At 41.0% G+C, this 25,866-nt stretch overlaps 2 protein-coding genes across 2 annotated transcripts in view; one reads left to right on the top strand and one right to left on the bottom strand.

Moving 5' to 3' along the window:
- Window positions 1–25,866, bottom strand: part of LOC142108182 (C-reactive protein-like) — a 172,763-nt gene that overhangs the window by 121,608 nt on the left and 25,289 nt on the right. The window lies entirely within an intron of this gene.
- Window positions 10,748–11,686, top strand: LOC142108285 (olfactory receptor 12D1-like). Its single transcript, XM_075191925.1, has one exon. The coding sequence runs from the start codon at window positions 10,748–10,750 to the stop codon at window positions 11,684–11,686; it is 939 nt and encodes a 312-aa protein (XP_075048026.1).

Genomic DNA, 25,866 nt, shown 5'->3' with positions numbered 1-25,866 from the left:
GGAGCACCTAAAAGTTGCACCCGACCAGCATGGCTGCCAAACCACGCCCCCCGAGCTCTATGTTTTTTAGCTGTTATGTTGGACCCACAAAAAAGTTTAGGTTTAGTTCAGAAGTGAGTGATAGATAATATGTAAAATGTGTATTAGACAAGAAGAGGTCTCTCTGGTAAAATTGGAAATGGCACTTGCAGGCAGGAAGACTGTGTGAGTGAAATAGATAATTATGTAGAAAATTAGCTTAAACGACATGCAAAAAATGTAACATTAACGATGTGTCGAAGTCACCAAATTGGATAAAGTCATTTCAATTGATATTGAGCAAACTTGATTGTCCTTGTCTGAAATTATGCGTAGAGCATGCTACGGCGTGGAAGGGCGTATCCAGCCGCAACACGTGGCAATAACAGTTTTTACACTTTAGTATACATTCACACCAACACACACATTTGTAAATAGTACACATTAATCGTAGTTGCAACACATAGTTATTTATGTCGAAATATAGTACTGTTTATGTGTAATATTATAAGTTATATGCATATTAGTGATACATATGGTTCAGGTTAGAAGAAATGTGTCATGTCTAATATGATAGTAATCCCCTTTACATCAGCAACTGTTTGGTGCATTCAGCGAAGAGATCGCACATTGCATACTCTAGTTATTGATGTCAGGGAATAAACCTTTAATATGATTATTAACTGTCAAATGCAAATGGACTGATTGTAATTGGAGTGTGGCAGGAAGAACAGAGGAGTGTGGCGGGAAGAACAGAGCAGTGTGGCGGGAAGAACAGAGCAGTTTGGCTGGAAGAACAGAGCTCATCCCCTGGAGAGACCCCCACCTTTGGATTCCTTAGATTGAATTAGCCTATGATGTGTAACCCCCTGGACCCTCCTGATGCCTCGACCAATAGAAGCAAGCTATACCACCTGCATTGTTTCACTGTATCTCTGTTTGCATATAAGCAGTAGCTCTCATGTAGTGTTCAGTCACCTAGACCACAGATTCAGGACTGAATGACTGTACACTGGATCCAGAGCGCCTGCGATAAGTAGCGGCTGTACTTACTATTTTTTCGCTTGAATTATTCTGCTACCTTTTGAGAATAAATATTTGTGCATTGGAAACACAAATTGAGATTTGACAATCGTTAGTGGATAGCGACAAAACGCTCATAACAATTTGGGGGCTCTTGAGTTTGGAGGTTGCGTTGCCGGACGATATGCAAGACCAACGGATTTCGGTTCCCCAACAAAGGGTGGAGACGCGTCATATACGGGTAAGAACGCAATGTGTTCAAAACCTGAATTTTACTCTGTGTTGTGAAACCGAATGTCTGTTTTGCATTATCTAAGGTACGCTAACTGAATCTAGGGACAAAAGAGAAAACTGTTTCTTTTTACAGTCATTGTGCGTTTTAACTGTATTGCATTGCTTAGCATAAGTGTACTTCCTGCTTTGCGTTCGCAAACTTCAGGTAGATTTGCCACGTGGTTAAACAATCGTTTTGATAGTTGTTATACATGCATAGTATAATTACTTGTTAAAACCTCTGGGACATTATTACTGTTGTTGGGAACTTTGATTTTCCCCGCAGAAAAGGTGTATGTCGTGTGATTTGTTGACTTTAAATACACTAAGGTTTGATCTATTGTTGAATAGAGTGTCAGTTGCTGTCTGACGAGGCAGGTGCCCAACTGGTGTACGTTATACAAGGCAGGTATACCGGGGGCGGAAACTAAGCGAGTTTTCGCGACGTGCACCCGAGGGTAATCGCATCGCTTACTGATAAGCTTTAAGTGTTGCGATTGCACCGCACGGCAAGGAAAGCCGTGAGTGCGACTTGGGGGTAACGGGGAGGAATTACGTTAGTAAGGCTGGTAATTGACTTTACCGCATGATGCCAGGCGTAATAAACTCAACAGATTTTGTTGGAGAGTCAGGGGTAATCGAGGAGCTAATAACCCTTTAGTCCGCATTGATATTTCTGTATTAGGGGTCCTCGTTCAATACGAGATGAAGCGAGTGGACGCGGCTTGTAGCAAATACGTTCACGGGCCAGTAAAATATCTCTAGCGGTAGATTGCGGGTAGCAGAGTGTTGAAATTAGTGGCAGGATATTGTGATATTTCTGGAACCCTATTTGTGTGGCAGGATATTGTGATATTACTGGGACCCTATTGTTCAACATGGGTGCTAAGCAGACGCTAGAGATGGCCGAGGTACTGCCTAAGGAAGGGCCTATTGGTTCAGCAAGATTTCTCATGTGTAAGAAATATGGTGCATACGCAACTGCATATTGCGACACGTGGGTCAAGATGACCAAAGATTGTGTTAAGCCTTTCCCAACAATAGGGAGTTTTAATGCAGAGGTACTAAATAACGTAGAAGATAAAGTGTGGTTGATTAAGTCAACAAAAGTGAGAAATAAACATAATGACTGTTTAAAATGGTGGCAAATGGAAGGCAACACGTGGCAGAGCAGCGAGTGCACAGCGGAAGTAGGCGTGGCGAAAAGCGCGCACACAACGGAAGTAGCCGTTAAGAAGCGTGGAGAACTCAACGCAAGCGCCCCCCCGCCACCCTATGTGGCGGGGGGAGTAAGTACAGCCGTTATTAAAAATGAAAAAAAGGAAATTGCTAAGGTATATCCTGTTTTAAGTCAGCTTAAAGCAAGTGTTTCTGAAGAAGAGGATGAACCCACCGTAATTTTAGCCATTGCCCATGCTGTTAATATGTTAGAGGTTCAGCGTAAGTATGGAAAGGGGGCAATGGCTGAGATAGGTGAGAGTAGTGTGACCACTAGGAGATACAATATTCAAAGTACTGAAGTAGCTAACCCTGAAGATAGTGAACCAGTGGGTACGTATCCAGTCTGCACAATATCAGTTCCCAATGGGAAGGCGGATAAAGATGGTGTAGTTTCTTTAAGAATTGTTACAATGCATTGTCCCTGGACTAGATCAGAATTACATTCCATTATGACTGAATTCCCAGATCCTAGAAAAGAGTTGGCTAAGTGTCAGAAGTTTGTTAAAGACTTAGGAAATGCACACGAACCAACCGATAAGGATTGGCGTGTAGTGTTGAGGGCGTGTCTTCCTCCCAATACTAACGTACAACAATTTATTAAAGATTGTTTGTTGGAGGAAGACGACACCATGACAGATGAGATTAATCAAGAGAATATAGAACAGATTGTCAAACATTTAGTCATCTATTTTCCAGTAGCAGCGAATTGGAGTAAGATTTTCACCATAAAACAAAAAGATAGTGAAACAGCATCAGATTACTTTAGTAGAGCTATAGCAGCGATAACACGGTTCACTGGGATATCAAACATAGATGAGGACCCATATCACAGGGAAGTAGCTGTAGGAGTACTAATGGATGGTCTTAGGGAAAATTTAAAAACCAGAGTACAAACCTCATTACCTAATTGGAGAGGCATCACGGTAGATTCCCTTAGGGAGTCTGCTGTGGAGAATGATAAAAATATCTTTAGGAAAAATGAAGAAAAGAGTGACAAGTTGATGACGGTGAGTATACAAGCATTAGAGGGAATGCATACACGACCACAAGCCTATAACCCACATAACAGGAAACGCAGAATGTTTAGATGTTATAATTGCAAAGAAGAAGGACATATGAGGAGAGATTGTACTAAGGGAAGATATAATCCTAATGAAGGGTCGCATAGATATCCTCCAAGGAGGGATTCACATAGACTAGAAGACTCACACCTGCCCGCGCATATTACAGCAGCAAATGCTGCGCGGGAAAGCAATAGTCAGTGCTAGGGGTCAGGTCATACCTGTAGTCTACAGCCAGTGAGGTTAACTGAGAGTCTAAGAGAAGAACCAACAATGATTGTTGACATAGCTGGTAGGAAGCAAACTTTTCTTGTAGATACAGGGGCGGCCAAATCTGTGATAACCTCTCCTTTTAATCTACAGGTGACCAGTAAAACTATTCCAGCAATGGGGGTAATGGGAGGAGTGTTACATTATCCTCTAACTAAACCCGCTGAAGTTGCTATCGGGCCCCTACTAACTTGCTAGGGAGAGACTTGTTATGTAAAATGGGATGTGTCATATACTGTACTTCAGATGGTGTGTTCTTAGACATACCAGAGAAGGTCACGCATGAGGTACAGGATATATTGGACACCCCTCAAAGGTTAATGTTACACTCTACTGTTATAGAACAAAGTCCATCTCAAGTAAAGGGGATGTTGCTGGAAATACCAGGTTCACTATGGACCAGAGATGGACAGGACACTGGACTAATGGCAAACGTAGCCCCTGTCATGGTAAATCTAAAAAGTGGTAGGATAGCTCCAAAAAATCCCACAGTATCCATTAAGGAGGTGGAATTGGGGGTATATCCTGTTATTGAGAGGCTGTTGCAACAAGGGATTTTACTTCGTACATCCAGCACAGCAAATAGTCCCATTTTCCCTGTGAAGAAGAATGGGGGGAGGGGCTATAGATTAATCCAGGATTTAAGGGGAATTAATAAAGTTGTTGAGAGCCAATTCTCCGTATTGCCGAATCCAGCTGTCATCATCATGCAGATTTCACCGTCTGCTAGTCATTTTACTGTCATTGACCTATGTTCTGCTTTCTTCTCAGTCCCTCTTCACCCTGACTGCCAATACCTTTTTGCATTCTCCTACAGGGGAGTGCAATACACATGGACCAGACTTCCCCAGGGGTTCATTGACAGTCCCAGTATTTTCTCCCAAGCCTTACATGACTGTTTGCAATCCTTTCAACCCCGCAATGGGTCTGTTCTAATTCAATATGTGGACGATTTGTTGCTGTGCTCTGATTATTTTATGTCATGTTTACATGATACTAAATTGTTGTTGCTCCATCTCTCACAAACAGGGCACAAGGTTGCAAAGGATAAATTACAGCCACGTCAGACTAAGGTCAAATACTTAGGACACTGCCTCACGAAGGGGCTAAGACACCTGACAACCGACAGGATTGAAGCTATACAACACATGACTCTGCTGCAGAGTCAGAAGCAGATTCGTACTTTCTTGGGGATGTGTGGATACTGTAGATCCTGGATCCCATGATTTTCTATTCTGGCATTACCATTGCAGGAGCTAGTCTCTTCCTCGAAACCAGAACGTGTCGTACACACAGAAGAGTCAGAGCAAGCGTTCTTTAATCTCAAAGATAGTCTGACTAGACCACCTGCATTGGGAATACCTGATTATGAAAAGCCTTTTGAACTATACTGTACGGAAGCTGATGGTTGTGCAGCAGGTGTCCTCACACAGAAACATGGTGACGCTAGCAGACCGGTAGCATACTACAGTGCACAATTGGACACTGTGGCAAGATCACTCCCAACATGTCTCAGAAGTGTAGCAGCAACTGCTCTTTTGGTATGTAAGAGCGAGGACGTAGTATTAGGACATAATTCAACTGTCTATACACCCCATGCTGTATCAGCTCTGTTAAATTCAGCTCAAACCAGACATGTTTCTTCAGCTAGATTCACAAAGTGGGAACTAGCTCTGATGGCACACTGAAACATCACCATCAAACGATGTAGCACCTTAAATCCAGCTACATACCTTCCATATGTGTCTCTAGAGACACAAAGGGTGGGAGGTGAGGAGACCCTGGTTGTTGATGAGTTAGGCAAGAATACTGATACGCATAATTGTATAGAACACCTGAACCAGACCTTTACTGCAAGGCCCGACATACGTGACATCCCCTTAGAAAATGTCGATTTTACTTTTTATACAGACGGGAGTTGTCATAGACAGACAGAGACGGGAGAACTATGTACTGGTTACGCTGTTGTAGACGATCAGGGTGTGGTAGAAGCTGAACCCCTTGGCCCACCTCACTCAGTCCAAGTGGCGGAACTAGTAGCATTAAGGAGAGCGTGTGAGTTGGCAGAAGGTAAATCAGTTAATATATATATACTGACTCTAGGTACGCCTCCGGGGTAGTGCATGATTTTGGGGCCCTTTGGCGTCTTAGAAACTTTACAACAGCAGCAGGTACGCCAGTGGCACAATCACAACACATAAAAGGACTTTTGACAGCGATACAGTTACCCAAGATGGTAGCCGTCATAAAGTGCAAAGCCCATACCTCTAAAGAAGACCCGTGTCATTGGGCAATAATAGGGCGGACGAAGCTGCTAAATGGGCAGCAGGGCAACCTATGACTGTATCGACCGAGACTATGATGGTTTTTCAGACATTAGACATGCAGAAATTAATTGAAATGCAAGATTTGTGTTCCCTGCAGGAAAAGGCGTCTGGAAGGCGAAGGGATGTGGTCAAGAATCCTCAGGACTCTGGAGGGATGGACAAGGTAAGCCTGTAGCTCCCCGAACGTACTATCCAAGCCTGGCTGAAGCAGCACACGGTCTGACTCACCTGGGTAAAGAAGGTATGTGCAAACTGGTGAGAGCATACTGGTGTGCTCCTGGATTTTCCTCTCTGGCTGGTAAGAAAGCAATGTCATGTCTTACTTGTTTGAGGAAAAATGTCGGGAAAACTATTCCAACTGAGCCATCCCACATCCCTCCTACAGACGGACCTTTTCAGGTAATACAAATTGACTATATCCAATTACCACCTTGCAGGAATCTAAAGTATGTGTTAGTATGTATTGATGTGTTTTCCGGTTGGGTAGAAGCATATCCAGCAGCCACTAATACTGCTGTGTTCACTGCAAAGAAAATTGTACAAGAGTTTGTGTGTAGGTTCGATATCCCTAGAATCATTGAAAGGAATAGGGGTACCAACTTTACTGGTGATATCTTCCAAAATATGTGTAAGCTCGAGGGAATCAGTAGCAGACTTCACACCCCTTACCGACCACAAGCCAGTGGTAAGGTGGAAAGAGTAAATGGTACTATAAAGAACAAGCTTGGTAAGATAATGGCTGAAACTGGGTTGGCGTGGCCTGAAGCTTTGCCACTAGTCCTCCATAGCATCCGAACCACTCCTAGACCTCCTCTTAATCTGTCCCCCTTTGAGATACTGTTTGGCCGATAACCTCATTTGATCGTGAGTCCGCAAGACGACTTAAAGTGTAATAATGAAGTGATTGTGCAATATCTTATAAAAATGAGCAGACAGCTGAAACAACAACAACAACAACAAAAACTCAAAATGCTGTCACCTGGTATGCCAGAAACAAACTGTCATGATGTTGAAGCTGGGGACTATGTTATGATCCACAATTTCTTACGTTCAGGTTGTTTAACAGACCGTTGGGAAGGCCCGTACCAAGTGCTGCTGACCAGTACTACATCACTGAAGGTTGCAGAGAGAGACACTTGGGTCCATTCCACCCACTGCAGGAGAGTCAGTAACCCGGAGAAAGTGCGAGATAAAACTGAGACCGACGACACAGATCTGTCATTCGTAAATCTGTTCCGGGAGACCTAAAGCCTGCAGTCAAGACACCTGAACCAGAGTAGTTGCATCAGAACTATCTTTCCAGCGATGGAGTGGCATTTTTTGTTTTTCTTTTGTTCCAGGATTTTCCTTGTTTTTACTTTTTCTAGGACATTCTATTTTTGTGAAGGAGGATGGAGGACAGAGGAAGGTTCTGGCAGTGATACGGATGAGATGGAGATCGAGCAAAAATTACTAGAGTACTCAGAGCAGCCCATTATCATATATTGGTCCAGGGGTTATGAAAATGTCTGCTAGCTCAGGAACTCGGAGACAGTGTGAGGGGTTATTGTCTGATGAGTATTGTATTTGTAAGTTCTGTGATTCCTTAGTTGAAGAAAAGTGCATCCAGTGATGCCAGTCCACCAGTACCCTGGACATGGGCGGGCATCCTCTGGAGGATTATCACTCCTTAGTGGGTAAGGTTCTAAATCAAACTGAGTGCTGGGTGTGCTCACATGTGCCTCAGGGACAGCATAACATAGGACTAGTGCCGTTCCCACTAAACTTCTCTGAGGTACTAGAATTGAAGGGAGGGAGGCCCATAGAAGGGAGGTACAATAACACTAGGTCCCCTAGTCTGAAGCTTCGACAATACTCCTTAGACAGATCCTTACTGTGCCTAAACATCTCTCATGCAAAGCGTCTGGAGAATTGGGAAGCTGACCTATCCGATCAGACAATGGCTTGCCACACTCATTTTGGAAGGAGACTTGTAAGGTCATCAATAGGCAGGACTGTTGATGGACACCACAAATTAGGGCGTGTAACTAAACATAAGAAAGTATCCATTGGAAAGGTCTCTATGGGTAATTGTAAGAATGTCATCCATGCTGACACGTGTCTCGAACAAATGGAGGCACTAGGCATGGGTAGTTTTGTCAAAACCTTATGTGATATAATTAATGGGCATACTGTTCCTTATGTTCTCCCTGATGATGTGTACTTTGTTTGTGGGAGAAAAGCTTATTCCTGGGTGACTCCGAGTTCCAAGGGCTTGTGTTTCTTAGCTAAACTGGTTCCTGAAATCATGAAGAAATGGTTGGTATTTACAAGACTACATCACCACCATACATACACACACAGTATGAACACCGTGGCAAGATATATATGATTCCTGGTGAGGAACCCATAGCTACAAAATTGATTAGTGAAACCTCGGGTTTCCAAGTTATGGTTGCTCTAGATCTCACCAGGACCGCTCGGGGAACATTAAACTTTAAATATATCCAAGACCTAGCTAAATTAATAGATAATATCACCGAGATGTATGATGACACTTTCAGGTATACTGGAAGGGAGCTACAAGTGTATAAAAAGGAGTTGGTGCAACATAGACTGGTACTAAATTATCTCACCTCTATTACTGGTGGGTACTGTGTGACACTGGCCACCCAGTTAGGTGTCAAATGTTGCACGTACATCACCAATAATAAGGATGACCCTAAGGAGGTTATAGACTGGAAGATGGATGAAATTCTGCAACTGAAATGGGAATTTCGAAGGAACCATAATTCTTCGTTATATGAGATAGGGGAAAAGGTGGCAGGATGGTTCTCGTGGTTGAATCCTGTGAAATGGTTCTTTGGTCTGGGAAAATGGGTGCAGGAAATGGTTGCTAGTGTAGGTAAGCTCCTTCTCCTTATGCTGGGTGTCATCTTAGCAATTGGTTTATGTGTCAAATGTGTTCCTACTGTGTTGAAGTGTGGAAAACAGTCTTCTAGGAGAAACACTGAGAACGAGACTGAAAGGGAGGTGAGAGATACCGAGATCATGGTCTGTGAAGAGGTGTTGTATAATCCTGAACTTGAGACGGTTATTAGGTGATAGTTCATAACACTATCAAAGGGTGGAGCTGTTGAAGTCAGCAAATTGGCTAAAGTCATTTCAATTGATATCGAGCAAACTTGATTGTCCTTGTCTGAAATTATGCGTAGAGCATTCTATGGCGTGGAAGGGCGTATCCAGCCGCAACACGTGGCAATAACAGTTTTTACACTTTAGTATACATTCGCACCAACACACATTTGTAAATAGTACACATTAATCGTAGTTGCAACACATAGTTATTTATGTCGAAATATAGTAGTGTTTATGTGTAATATTATAAGTTATATGCATATTAGTGATGCATATGGTTCAGGTTAAAAGAAATGTGTCATGTCTAATATCATAGTAATCCCCTTTACATCAGCAACTGTTTGGGGCATTCAGCGAAGTGATCACACATTGCATACTTTAGTTATTAATGTCAGGGAATAAACCTTTAATATGATTATTAACTGTCAAATGCAAATGGACTGATTGTAATTGGAGTGTGGCAGGAAGAACAGAGGAGTGTGGCGGGAAGAACAGAGCAGTGTGGCGGGAAGAACAGAGCAGTTTGTCGGCGGGAAGAACAGAGCTCATCCCCTGGAGAGACCCCCACCTTTGGATTCCTTAGATTGAATTAGCCTATGATGTGTAACCCCCTGGACCCTCCTGATGCCTCGACCAATAGAAGCAAGCTATACCACCTGCATTGTTTCACTGTATCTCTGTTTGCATATAAGCAGTAGCTCTCATGTAGTGTTCAGTCACCTAGACCACAGACTTCAAGACTGAATGACTGTACACTGGATCCAGAGCACCTGCGATAAGTAGCGGCTGTACTTACTATTATTTCGCTTGAATTATTCTGCTACCTTTTGGGAATAAATATATGTGCGTTGGAAACACAAATTGAGATTCGACAATCGTTATTGGATAGCGACAAAACGCTCATAACAGATGTGTCACCGAAATTAAAATCTAATAATATTTTACAAGTCAACTAGTGTCCAGCAAATTAACTAATGACCAGATTTTTACTTCTCTTTCCTTACTCAATTTGCCATAACTGTGCAAGTGACAAATGAGCATTAAAGAATTATATTTATGCAAAATTCTTTCAATTATTTTAAATGAATTGTACATAGTTTGTTGACTGCATAACATGGTGCCAGAGACATCTGCCTCATTTTCTCATTTTACTAGATTATATGAATATCCGTCTAACTGCAGCTGAAGTAGTGAACCCCATTGGATTTAATTACATTGCAGTTCTAGGACATAAAGAAAAGCAGGTAAGTAAGTGGCACCAACCTTGGTAAGTATGGTCCTCAGCCCGTCACCACCACAATGCCTATTACTTTGCTAGACTTGGCGTAACCCTGCCTTTAACAGCGTAACATACTTTTGTCAACATGAAAACAAATCCTTTGAGAAATAATAATGTATTTTCCTTTGATTGTTTTTTCACTGCATCCCAGGAATGTAATGGGCTTGGAAAATTACACACGTGTCACTGACTTTGTCTTGCTGGGCTTAACAGATCTCGTCAAGCTCCAAGTGACCTTGTTTGTGTTTTTCTCTATGCTTTATATAATAAATGTGTTAGGTAATTTCTCTATCATGGTCATTACCATTATGGATTCCAACCTACACACCCCAATGTATTTCTTTCTGTGGAATTTGTCATGTCTTGACATCTGCTTTTCATCTGTGACTGTTCCAAAGATGCTCATTGATTTCATGACCCCAAAAAAGACCATTTCTTTTGTTGGCTGTATCTCACAAATACATTTCCTCCATTTCCTGGGTAGCACAGAAGTTATGCTCCTAACAGCAATGTCATATGACAGATATGTGGCCATAGGCAATCCTTTGCGTTATTCCATCATTATGAATACTAGAGTTTGTCGATATTTGGCATTAAGTTCATGGATGGCTGGTTATTTCCACTCTCTGTTACAAACAGTGATGACTGCAAAGCTTCCGTTTTGTGGGCCAAACTTGGTGAAGCATTTTTTCTGTGATATTAAACCAGTGCTAAAGTTGGCTTGTACTGACACTTCTCTGAATTTAAAACTTCTTATAAGATTTGCTGGAACAATAGCCACATCAACTTTACTATTAACTCTTCTTTCATACATGTTCATCAGTAAATATCTCCTAAAGATACAGACAGCAGAAGGCCGAAAACGTGCATTCTCCACATGTAGTGCTCATCTTACAGTTGTCTTTCTCCTATATGGAACAGCTATTTTTACCTACTCACAAGATTCTTTAGATGAAGATCGTGCTGCTGCCGTTCTGTTTACTGTCATAACTCCAGCATTAAACCCATTTATATATACACTGAGGAACAAAGATATGAAGAAATCGATGAAGAAATGTGCAAAGAATTTACAATTAAGACTTGCATACAAAAAATAACAAGTTGTATACGTTGACCACATTGATTTAATTTATGTGACAGATCATCATCATCAGCTATTTATATAGTGCCACTAATTCAGCAGCTGTACTCGATCCCTTTGGAGCTTACAGTCTAAATTCCCTAACATATACACATATGCACCGAGAAAGACAAAGGTCAATTTAAAAGCAGCCAATTGACCTACTAGTATGTTTTTGCAGTGTGGGATTAAACTGAAGAACCCGAAGGAAACCCACGCCAACACGGGGAGAATATGCAAACTCCAAACAGATAAGGCCATGGTCAGGAATTGAACTCATGTGCTGTGAGGCAGAAGCCACCATGCTAACCACTAAGCCACCATGCTGCACAATAAAGGCATTAGTGTTGCTAAAAGCCTGTTTTTCCCCCTGTCATTATTAGCATTATTACCTTGGTATACTGGTATATAGTTGATAAGGATGAAAAAATATAACAGTCCATCATGTACACCCTTCATAAATTGCAATTGGAGTGAACCAAAGGAAGACAAAACAAAACCCCCATGCACGAGTTATAAAATTTGCCTAATAGGGGGGAGAAACTTCATCATAAATTGCAATCTGATAAATTGCCTGGACCAATTACTCTCATAACATCATCTATTAATCACATACTTGCCAACTCTCGGAAACAAGTTTCCGGGAGAGGGGGCGTGACTGGAGGGCGGGAGGGGGCGGGACAAGGCCAAACGTGTCATTTTAGTCCCGCCCCCCGCGAAAACATAATTTACATCGCGGGGACGGGGCCAAAATGACGCGATTGGCCTCGCCCCGCCCCCTCCCGTCCTCCAAAATGGCGTCAATCACCGAGAATCGCGTCATTTGACGCGATTCTCGGTAAAATCCAGGATGCGGGAGAAATGCCAACGAGCCCGGGAGACTGAACCGAATTTCGGGAGTCTCCCGGACATTCCGGGAGAGTTGGCAAGTATGATTAATCATAGCATAATATCCTATATTGATTTTAGCAACAGACAACACATCTAAATACTCACTGAAACAAACAGATCATGCTTATCTCGACCTATCCACACATGCTGACAGCAAAACACATTGCTCATAAATATTTAATCACCACTACTTTTTTTTAGAAAGAGCACACCAATAACAGACAGAATAGAACCTATACACCTAACTCTTTCACTGAAACAAAAAATAAAATCAGAGAATGCAATGGATTTTGCCTATAGTACAAATCCATTATTCATTTAAATCAAAACAACAAAATAGGCATTTTCAACCTCAGCAGTAGGTCCCTTAATGCTCAACAATTAAGCATGCATAAAAAGGAACATAGCTTTGCAACTACCTATATAGGTCAAGCTTATATGCTAACATTGATACAAGTAAATTCTGTAGAAAGCTAACACTGAAAATATACTTCACATAAACAGCCCTAGGAAAACTGTAAACAGTTAAATACAAGCAGAGGCACAATACAAATGCACCACACTTAAACCTCAATCAAATTTCTAGTCCCACACATATAAAGCCATTGATGAACAGTAGTGTAGTAGGACTGATTGAAATGCTCAACAGACAACATTTAAAATCCATTTATAGCAGAAAGACAGTCAATTGCACTCTAATCCAACCACAGAACAATTCAACTCATTTAAATGCCTTAAAATAGACAGGGTGGGTGAAAAAATAATAAAACCAGAAGACAAAGGAGGAGGAATGGGTATGAAAAAAAGAGGTTTCTCTGTTGCACCAATTATTGAGCGTTATTCCAATTTTTCTAGCTATAACTAATTTTTGTGGACACGGGTGGCAACAACTAAACAGAATGATAGAGAAAGTAAGAAGTTTATCAAAGTAGTGCGCTGAATTCTCCATTTTTTTTTTTTATTCGTTAATTTTTTAAAGTTTTATTTTTGCACAGTCACAATTAGCAAAAAAATTACTGTTAACAGTGTGAGCACACAAAATAAAGAAGACAGAGAAATCACCCAGGTACTACGACCAGCGCAGAGCCGGGAAATCAACAAGTCAACCACATATTAAAGTATAAAGAAAGTGAGTGACCCAGATTTTTCATACAGAAAGAGGAGATGAAGAAGAAAGAGGGAGGAGAGAAAAAAGGAGTGGGAAAAGGTGAGAGAAAGAAGAAAGGGGAATGTGAGAAGTGATTATATCCATTGTGAAGGAAAGCTTTAAGAGGGAAGAAAGTAATACTGAGTTATGCAAAGGGTGGGCACGCCTGAAAAAAGCATAGCCACGGATCCCAGTTCTTGGTGAAGGTTCTCGAGGAGTTGAGAATAATACTGGTCATATATTCCATCCGTTGGGTCTGCCAAACTCTGTTGATTATGGACTGCAACGAAGGAGGGGATTCCAAACTGCCGCTATTTGGCATGAAGCTGCCGATAGAATGTACCTAATTAAATTATTCTGATGCCGGGAAGCCGAGGGAGCTCCCACAGAAAGAAAAAAAAATTAGGCACCAGGGGAATGTCCACCTGAAGAATTGAGTGAATCAAACTTTTGATCTCAATCCAGAATCTTGACAGCTTTGGGCACGTCCACCATATTTGGAGGAAAGTGCCCTCTTGGGAGCACCCCCGCCAACACCGATCAGACGAGTCAGGGTGCATTCTACTGATACGTGAGGGCACGTAGTACCACCGGTATAGCACCTTATAGATCTCTTTAATTCTAACACAGATAGAACTGGAGGTAACATTCTCGCATACCTCAGACCATTCCTCATCTAATAATAATTCACCAAGGTCCCACTCCCAGGCTAACTCATGGGAGCCTCTAATGTTCAAGGTGGAAAAAGCAAGCTCGTAATAAACAGTGGAAATGAGACCTTTTGTTGAAGATTGACGTAAGCAGAGGGATTCGAAGGTAGTGCGAGAGCAGGATGAGAAGAGGAATTTGACAGCACTATGGAAATGATGTAACTGTAAAAACTGATAAAAGTGGCTTGAGGCAATATGAAAACGTGATTGGATGTCAGAGAATTGAGGGAAAGTCGCTGAGGAGGTTAGGTGATTGAGAAATCTAACTACCCGCGAGTGCCACGGCTGAAAAGAACTAGGATGAAGTCCTACCTTGCCCCAGCCCGTTAGGGGTCAAGGTGGAGAGGCAAGACTATTACGGTTTAGACCATAGAGCATCAGCAAAACCATTACAAAATATTATAGAGTGGCCTGTGGACCACAATCGTACCCAGTAATAAAACAACGTGTTAAAATAGGTGAATATTTAAGTTAAACTTGAAGGTACTTAACACCCAGGGAGATAGGGGGGGGAGAGAGAGTGAAGGATAAAGGGGAGGGGGAAGGAACATTAGCTCTCCAGGCCAACAGTTCAAAGAACAATATAATGTGAACAAAACTATAAAACTTCAAATAGAACCAATGGTTATGAGTAGGCTGGAGATAATAAAGGATTGAAAAGTAAACAAATCTGATAAACGAGTGAGCATTTTTCATAAAATACCGAGCTGAGTAATAGACTAGAAGCTTTGAAGAAGCTAAAGAAACCTAAGATTAGCAGGTAAGAAGGGAGTTAAGGAGAGAGACTTGCAATAGAATAGTCATATCAGGTTGGATCTGCATTTCAGACAGGCAAGGCACCGAGTGCTGGGCCTGAGGAGGCGTAGTGTCCGGAGCTGACTCCACGGGAAGGATGCCCCGCTTGGCCAGAAGGCTCTGACCTTGATCCAGTGTTTTACCAAAGTGAGAGGAATTGGCAGCAGAGACTTGGAGCTGGAATGGGAAACAGATGTTGTGCTGGTGGAGGTTCTTGGTAATTGGCTGAAGGTCCCTTCTTTTTTGTATCGTAGTAGGAACTAAGTCCTGAAATATTTGAATGTCCATGTCCTGAAAAGGGACCACAGGTTGGTCTCTGGTGGAGGTGAGGATGCGGTCTCTGGTTCGAAAATAATATAAACGGATGATGATGTCACAAGGGGGTTGTCCATTGGTAAGCTTAGCTCTCAGGGCACGGTCGGCACAGTCCATGAGACAGTCAGCTTAAGAGATATCGGAAGAAGATGAGTGAAGAGGGCCTTGAGAAATGCTTGGAGATCCGTAGCGCCTACTTCCTCAGACACATTTCTGATGTGGATATTATTATAGTGGGAACGATTTTCAGGGTCCTCTTGTCTTTCCTTCAAAGTTTCAACTTCGTCACGGAGACAAGTGAGTTCCTTGTCAATAACAGAGTTGGAGCAGCAGATGTCATCAGTTTTTGATTCCAGGGTGTCCGTCCTATTGCCCAGCGCGTTCAACTCTGTTTTGAACTCACTGATTACTTTTGTCAGTTCCTGATAGAAGGTTATCTTTACACTCTCCAGGAGGCTACTCATTACCGCTTGAATCTGAGGGTCAAGCTCAACTTCAGAAGACGAGGAGCCCGTTGTCCCTGGCGATTAGATTGAGGAGAGGAGGGTTTAGCTTTTGATCCGAAGAAATTTGCTGATGTTCCCGTAGCCACTATCTTTGATTTGATAGACATGGGACTAACCAATAGGCTCGGTAGTTGGGAGAAGCAAGGAGGGCAGGATAAGGTGAGAAAAAAACAGGGTTAAGGCGAAGACTGCACACTGATCTCAGCTTAGGTGAAAGGGGTCTTACTCAGTATCGGGCAGCATAGTAAAATTCACATAGTGGCCAAAGACTTCAACGCAGGCGGCTATGTCAGAGCATGGAAAAAATGGGCCACAGATAATAATCAGCTACTCTCCAGTAGTGGGGATGGGGAGCGTTTTGCACATATAATATTGGACTCTAGACCGTAGTCTCTGTAGACCGCGTACAGTGCCTTAGCAGTCTTGGATGGCAGCCTGCTCCTGAGTCCAGTAACACTCCTGAGTCACCCCCGATCAGGGTCCATGACTCCCCCTAAGTGTGATCTTAGTATGGTGAAGAATTCCGTTATCCAGGAGATTAAACAGAAACTCAATCAAAGATCCTTACTTGCGACATTAAGTGGCAATCTAGTACTATGCTCTATGCTGCTGTGGGTGACATCCCAAATATATATTATGAGCGCAGGGCTGAAATGAACTCACAACTCTGATAGGAGCTGATGTTATGTGGGACAGTAATCACTTACTGCAGACCACGTAGTTGATGAGTTCCTGTGACAAGCTACAGGAGCACTGGTTTGCTCCAGCGTCCAACCCAATAGAACCTGAACTTCAGGGACATGAGCCCCTCCGCAGCCAACTGGAAGTTCGGGTGACTTGGCACGCCGACAATTCCGTTTTTTCCGGCGACGAGGATGGTGGACCTTTGAAGCCCCGGTCAGGTAGCTGGAATAGACAGACCGTCGGGGGATCAGAGCCACGGTCCGTTTTAACCCGTTTCTAGCCACGAGTGGTAAGGTGGAGGCGTGAGCCATGCTAGGCAGGGCTTCTTTGTAGAGATAGGCCCCAGTGCCGTTCAGGAGTTGCATAGCAGCTAGAGGGGTTAGACTGGTATCCAAATGTAGAGGGGAGTATGGCCCCAATGATGGTTGCAATCTGATGCATAAACGAGGGCTGCAAAGTTGCGATGTTTGGTGGAGAGCCAGGCAAGCAGACAACCACTCAGTAAGGCTGCCAAACCACGCCCCCTAATTTTTTTTTTATTTTTTTTTTTATATATGTCTGTTGTGTTTAAAACTTAACTCTTATTGTTCCTTAAAAATGATTAAATATAAAACAGAAATACAAAACAGAAAAAATGCATGTGAAACAATCAAAATGTGAATTACAATTGCTGGGCGCACTCAAATTCGCTCCTATGTTAATTGAGGTTGTATGTTCTCAAAATATTCAGGTATGAAAATGAGTGAGGTTGGAATGGTTTCTAGGGATTTGTGTTTCCATATATATATATATATATATATATATATATATATATATATATATATGAGTGTATCAGAAGACATTTGTAGAAAACATAGATTATTGCCTTCACGGCTTTTTCATACGTTATAAGGGGGGATGCAAATGGGCCACGTTATTCCTAGAATAACGTGGCCCGCATAGTATTACCATAACTATGGTAATTGTAATGCATATTTTTGCTCGTGGCTCACACGGCTATCGGTATTACTGTGCACTATTACTGTACTAACGGTAATAGTGCGCAGATCGCATTATTTTTGACGAATAACTGGGCCAATTGAATCAGGCCCTAAGAATCTTCTATTTGAAAGGAAAGATTTTAAATCATCACAATCATTCTATCAAATTTTTTATATCTAAGTGAAAATCCTATTTCTAATCGTATAGTTCCTATTCATTCAATTACACCCTGTTGAAATTGGGGACGAATGAGAGAAACGATTCTGTAATCTAAAATGTATATGACCATAAAATTCTCTTCCTTAGGTGGCAAAAGTATATTTTACATTTTCATATATATATATTAGTGTTAAAAAACTAATCAACCTCTATTATTATTGTTGTTATCAGATATATTATCTGATTCCAGTATACGCTTCCCCTCTTCTATCACTATGCGCTTCACATAGCTGTGGGGAGCGTGTTGTATGATTGATCGTAAGCTTGCCTTTCCCTGGTGTTGCCGACTTCCTCAGTAGCAGGGAGCCAACCATCCATTCATAAGTCAGAGTATGTGTTAGTATTTTACTTTAAAATAGCATTTAAATCGTTTGTGTTTGATTAGTGCTGGTGAACAAATTGAGTAATTTGTGGTGTCTGTGCTATTAGTGCATGATTGGTCCTGAATTCTCAGTATAAACAATAATGTAATTTTGTAGTGTTTGTTTAGTTACCTTAGTGGTGGTTTAGTGAAGATTATACAGCGCTGCCGAATCAGTGGCGCTATATAAATAAATGGTGATGATGATGGTGATTATGAAATTAGAATATGTGGCTGAGTATTGTATGTGTGTTGAAATTCAGAGATTGAATATTAGTTAGCTTGTGACTGTGACCTTTAGTTTGTTAGTGATTTTACATATACTTTAAAGTATCTGCCATTGTTTGTGCACCATAGTACACAATGTATATTTATTCTATTAGACTTGCATACATAATTATTAAATGTCCTTTTCCTATCACTGGCAATTTACACCGTGTTGGGAAACTTGATATATTTCCAGTTGTCAGATTCCTCTTCTCTGTCACTATCAGGTCTCCACCACAGCTTGGGAGCGATCATTCGGTTCACAGCCCAAGTGTATATCCTACATGTATGGTTGTAAAAATCCCCCCTTGTTTTGTTATTTATAGCTTGTCACAACAACGTGGGAACATGTTATGGGCAGCATGGTGGCTTAGTGGTTAGCACTTCTGCATCACAGCCCTGGGGTCATGAGTTTGATTGATGACCATGGCCTTATTTGTGTGGAGATTGTATGTTCTTCCAGTGTTTGCATGAGTTTCCTCCAGGTGCTCCAGTTTCCCCCCACACTCCAAAAACATATTAGTAGTTAATTGGCTGCTATCAAAAATTGTACCATATTCTCTGTCTAAAGGAGTGTGTGATAGGGAATTTAAACTGTAAGCTACAATGGTGCAGGGACAGATGTGAGTCCTCTGTAGAGTGCTGCGGAATTAGTGGCACTATATAAATAGCTGAGGATGATGATTGTATGCAGAGGATAGAAATATCCTGCTCTCTAAAATATTGGGTTTGCATTGATAAAGCCACTCATCCAGTGAAACGCGTGTCAGCAAAGGCAGGACCCCACAACTTGACAGTTTATTTTAAGGGTTAGGGTTAAGCTTGTCGCTTTAAATTCACAAAGCTGAATGTCTCTCTGTTTTGTGTTGTAAAACGGAAGTTCCAGCATGCAGGGAGTTTGGAATTAATAGCAGTCTGCAAGTTAGTGTTTTCGGATATGTTCTGTGTCTCTATTAATGTAAGTCAGCATATCAAGCAGGTCGCTTTTATGGCAATTGGATTATATATGTCTTTATACTCAGTGTCGATATTAAAAACATCGGCTTAACCATTGCCACCATTTTAAATGATGTCTAACCAAATTATGGCAAAAACAACATCAGCAGAGCAAACACAATCAATGAGATGGCAGCAGTGAAGTTCCCATACGGAGGTAAAGTAATATCAGCAGAAAATAATAAATGTATATCTAGAAAATGCCTTTAAGTAAAAGTAAGTATAGGATTAGAGTACAGGATGGTTTCCGGGTGCGCATGGAGATAGTGTCAAATCTAAATCAGATTGTTCACCTGTAAGTGTCAGTTTATCAGTTATGAGCTCATCAGCTGGAGAGAATTAAATACACTGCATGGTTTGAGTGTATAATAAACTCTGCTTTATTAGTTACAAAAATCACGTATTACAGAAAACTACTCCCCAAAAGGTTTTAACCACTCATGTTCCATTCACACAGATGTTAATACATTCTCTCATTATCAGACAGGAAAACTCCACAGGGGGGGCTAGCTTATCTCCTGTCTGGTATGTCCAAGGTTATAAGCATAGCCTTGCAAATATTGAATTACTCCTACAAAACAGGTGCATCTAATTGTATTTGAGCTATAACAGAACAAAATGGCTATAAGGCAACAAGATGGCGTCAGCTTAGCAAAATCACATTTCTCATTTCCCATCTTTTTATTCATTATTTGCCCTAACACTACCTATCAGAGATCACATTCTTGCTGTTGCTTTTAATGGGTACTTATACGCATACACCCTTCTAACAGAACATATGAATAGGATTGCCTAAAACTGAATATATAGAACAACCCATCCCCCACCAAGAGCAAGTCCATGATCCCATGTGGCACCATTAGGGTTACTGGGTGCCCTAGCACAATATCTGTACTTTTTCCAAACACTATGGCCGCTGCAGCCATTGCTCCTATGACTGGGTCTAATTGTGCAGAGTAGTATGCAAGTGACCATAGCTTGCGACCATGTATCTGTGTCAGTACTCCTTGTGCATGTGCACTTACTTTATAACAAAATAATGGGAAAAGCTTGTCATAATCTGGAAAAGTCAGTGCTGGCACAGAAGTTACTTCAACTTAAAATTAGTTAAACATTTGGCTCTGCTCAGAGGAGAGTATAAATGGCTTGCTATCATCCAGAAGTGCTATTGCAGGAGCACAGATAATAGCTCTTAAAGTCTTAAGGCTTTTTTATTTATGTGCAAACATTAAATTCCCATCAATGCATTACCATATCCATGATACAAAGAGGTATTTACAGTATATGATGATTATACAGGAAATAAGGGCAGTGAATGTCTTTACAATACTGATTGGCTCAAAACTATTATGAGGATAAAAGAATAAAAACCTTTGTTATCTACCATAATTTGACATTACATTGCATTACTTTCTTTCAAACCATCTGATATAAAATTTGGTTAAAAAAAAACCAACCAAAAATAAACCTAAACACTATTTCATATTCAACTATGTTAGTCCGTTTCTCCTTTTCTCTTTAAAAACATCTTCTCACTTTCTATGACTTACAGAAAAACCACCTAGTTCATGCATTTGCTATGCGAATAGCCCATAAACTCTAATATCTCTTTCCAAAACAAGGTAATCATTACTCAGCAGAGTCTACGTTCTTTAAATCCTGGCTGTAGACCAAAACATATTGCAAACTTCTATTCATTGGAAGTTGGATCAATGCAATCTGGATTGAAAGGGTGCTTTGCAGCTGGAGAGCCTCTGTGAAGAAAAAATTTTGCATAGAGATTAACATTTATTCACTAGGAATTACAGTAACTGTTATTAATTCACATTGAACAGCTGCTATTACGACACTTGTTTAAAAGTTTCTCTTTGTAGCTTAACTGTGACGCTATGCGTTCCATGCAATGAAAAACTGATTTCCTCAAAGGGGCAGTCCCTAATCTCACAAACAGAGAATGTCAAAGTGACGAGACCTGGGCGAGCGTTCAAAGCCACTCCTTTCTTCACTTAGTACAGCCTCCTTGAATGACTCCATTGAAATTCAGGAAGAAACAATCATTCACCACCAGCTGCCCCCGGAAAACTTTATAAGCATTCAGCCATTTTAAAAGCGACATTGTCTCATAAATCAGAGTACTCTCGTTAGACACCACACATTGTGTCTGTAAATCACTCAACATTTTCTCAACAAAATCTCCCGTGACCAAATATTCACACATATTTCCAGATTCTGTGATTTCCATGTTTAAAGTACAAATATATATTCACAATTCTCGCTCACAGACGACAATTTATCTCGTAACATTTCTTTATGGGCATAACAAACCCTCCTGATTTCTGAGAACATTTATAAGCGCCATTTTAACACAGATAAAAATAGCTTTTAATATCTAACTCCTACAATTCTCAACTTCATTAAAGAGAAAACTATTTTTCTCAACTTCAGAAACAAAATTACTTTGTTCAAATACAGAAACGGCTTGTTGGACCCCAGCCAGCTTTGTTCTGACACTAGTAATAATAGTGATAATGTACATTATTTACGGTCTTGTGGCAGATTTTAAAACTTCTTTTGCATCTCTTCAAAAGCATTACATTTTCAACCTTGAAACATGTCTCTTGTAAAACGGTCAAGACAGACAACACAGATCTCCCTCACACGTAGTAAGACGGAGATAAAACTCACATACAGAAAAAAGAAAATTTACTGCTATCTTCCAGCCTACTGCTGTGGAACTACAAATCCCAGCATTAAACTAAATACACATTAGCTTCAACATGCTACTATCAATCACCACTCTGGACATATTTTTTCTCTTGAAATATTGAAGAACCTTTTTATCAATGTTACATACATTGTCAGATAACAAAAAACGGCGTGCTTCTTATCTCAACACACTGAAATCTTTTACACAGAATAAGGGAGGGGCACATCTCCCTCTTTAAGCTGCGCAACATCAAACATACATTTTTAGTACACAACCTACTTGATTCATTGTTTTAGTCATTATATCATTTAGCATGTGATACATTTAGCCTATCTACATATTTTGCGACTTTCTAGATCTCTTAACTTTCCTTTGCCACCTCAAATTATCTCTTGGGGTTTGGGCTCAATACCCCTTTGTTCTTGTCACATTACCACTTGCAACACCCTTGTTTCTCCATTAACACATATCAATTCCTTCTTCGGCTATCCCCGCTTTCTTGATAAATTACTTGCAGACCTTCTACTTCCCACACATCCTAGAAATCTGCACATCATTTCTATGGGGGGTTGCTGTCATCTATCTGCTTTCTGTCTATATTCCCCTATATTGACAGTACTTTTGAGTCCCAATAGAGACTCTGGTCTAGTTTCTGTGGGCACATTGGGGTGGATGTCCGATTCTTTGGACTCCCTACACTGGATGTCCAGTTCTTTGGACTCCAGACCCTGGATGTCCGGTTCTTTGGACTCCAGACACTGGATGTCCGGTTCTTTGGACTCCAGACACTGGATGTCCAGTTCTTTGGACTCCAGACACTGGATGCCCCTGTGCAGAATAGCCTGACAGTATCTGGGATGAAGGTCTGAAAACTCTTTCTAAACTTCTTGACAAAGTTCTGGGGATGGTGTATCACACATGCACTCAAAATTCACTCATCTTTCAGAAATATAATTACCAATACAATTACAATAAATAAATTGTTAGTAACTGTATAATTCTGAGACTTACAGATCTGCATGCCTGATACCTTAGACCAGACTTGTCCAACCCGCGGCCCAGCACGCCTGTAAATGTGGCCCAGCAGGAGTTTTGGTTGTGGCAAGGGGGCAGCGTTGTTAATGGAAAAAAAAATCCTGCAAAAAAAAGAAAAGAAAAGAAAATACTTACCTTGCGGTCATGCGGTCACGTCAGCTGGTACTCCGGCTCCCTCCCTTGTCTCCTCCTCCATGCAGCGCTCGCAGTGAATATCGGGTGTGATGTCATCATGCCCAACATCCATTGCGGAGTGCAGCACAGAGGAGTCACCCGCATGAGAAGAACAATCAGCAGCAGAGAATTGGAGAAAAGAAGAGAAGAGGACAGGAGAACAAGCCGATTAAAAGGTAAGTTAAGGGGGATTTTTTTTATTATTTCAAGGGACGCTGACCAGTGAATAAAAGTCACCTGGTCCTGGAGCATATTATTCTTTTTGGCCCATTATAAGTTGTTATCCTTTAACTAACATAGTGGTGCAATTAGCAAAACAAGTCACAATTTGGGGTCACAGTGGTGTATATGTCAGGTACCGCAGGCCTGGTCAGAGCACCCTGATATACAATGCCTGGCTTAAATGCACTTTATTGATATTGCATCGAAACAATACAAAAAGTGATTATAGTATAATAACTAGAGAGGATTTTTTTGAACAGGGCGATTGAAAGGTAAGTATAGGGGGATTTGAAAAAAAAGTGATATATACATATATATATATATATATATCACTTTTTTTCTCATATATATATGTTAACTATGTTTTCTATGGTTTTTTGGATGATCAGCTATCGTTGGTGTTAGTGTATTTTATGTGCGGCCCAAACCAACTCGTCGTCTTCCAGTTTGGCCCAGGGAAGCTAAAAGGTTGGACACCCCTGCCTTAGATGGACATGAGATAACTCTAAACAGAGGAGCCTGACGAGTAGAAAACTACTCACCTGGGTTATAGTCAGGGTCCAGTGTCCAGGGCGACCTCCAGATCTGTCTGTCCTTGGCTCAGGTCAGCAGTCTCGGTGGAACCTCCAATGCTGTCAAATCTAAATCAGATTGTTCACCTGTAAATGTAAGTTTATCAGTTATGAGCTCATCAGCTGGAGAGAATTAAATACACTGCATGGTTTGAGTGTACAATAAACTCTGCTGTATTAGTTACAAGTCCCTATCTATATAGCAAAAATCACGTATTACAGAAAACTACTCCCCAAAAGGTTTTAAACACTCATGTTCCCTTCACACAGATGTTAATACATTCTCTCATTATCAGACAGGAAAACTCCACAGGGGGGGCTAGCTTATCTCCTGTCTGCTATGTCCAAGGTTATAAGCATAGCCTTGCAAATATTGAATTACTCCTACAAAACAGGTGCATCTAATTGTATTTGAGCTATAACAGAACAAAATGGCTATAAGGCAACAAGATGGCATCAGCTTAGCAAAATCACATTTCTCAATAGTGATAAAGATGGACCACGGTGGCTAAGTGGTTAGCACTTCTGCCTCACAGCACTGGGGTCATGAGTTCAATTCCCGACCATGGCCTTATCTGTGTTGAGTTTGTACGTTCTCCCCGTGTTTGCGTGGGTTTCCTCCGGGTGCTCCGGTTTCCTCCCACATCCCAAAAACATACTGGTAGGTTAATTGGCTGTTTTCAAAATTGACCCTAGTCGCTCGCTCTCTGTCTATCTGTGTGTAAATATTAGGGAATTTAGACTGTAAGCTCCAATGGGGCAGGGACTGATTTGAATGAGTTCTCTGTACAGCGCTGCGGAATCAGTGGCGCTATATAAATAAATGGTGATGATTATGATGATGATGATGATTTTCTTGTCCTAAAAGGCACATTTCTGTTCTCCCAAGATGTAATACCATTCAAGCAATAGAAACATTATTGTAGTTTGCCCATGTTGTGCGTGAATGACGGGATTAGCCATTTAACAATCACTTTCTCATACCATTTATGCCATATGTATGTAGACTGTACTGTATATGTGATTGAAGTTAGCACATATCTATTCATAGTCCCCATCCGTACAGACAAGGGAAGGAACTTTATTCAAAGACGAAAGATTTTGGATTCCAAATCTGAGTAATGACTGGTAATTAATTAAAAAATTAATCAATAATTTAATTTGAGCATTTAAGAAGTAATGATACACATGATAACAATTAAGAATAAAGCAGATATTTGTAGGGGCTCTATCTTGTTGTTAAATAATGGTAAAATCCAAATAGATGTATTAAAAGAAGCCAGTTAGTTTACAAGTTGTTCAGCAGAGAAAGGTGTTAATTTAATTTTGGCAAAGTACTAGAAAAAATAAAAAAAATTAACATAACCCTCTACTGCATCTTTAGTTCATTTCCTTTAATAAAAAAAGCAAAAAATAATTAAGTTAAAAACATATTCTTGTTCCCATTTATTAATGAAGAAAGATTTCATTTTGTGTATTCCAGAGGCATGGAATGGATGTCATTTGCACAGAATGCACTTCCACGGAGCTCTGATTCTATCTTACATAAACCCACCACACTGGAGGAATTTCCAC

Source organism: Mixophyes fleayi, chromosome 12 (genome assembly GCF_038048845.1).
Source record: "Mixophyes fleayi isolate aMixFle1 chromosome 12, aMixFle1.hap1, whole genome shotgun sequence".
Classification (NCBI taxonomy): Eukaryota; Metazoa; Chordata; class Amphibia; order Anura; family Limnodynastidae; genus Mixophyes; species Mixophyes fleayi.
Note: the sequence above shows the minus strand (reverse complement) of the source record. Positions and strands in the feature narration are given on the sequence as shown.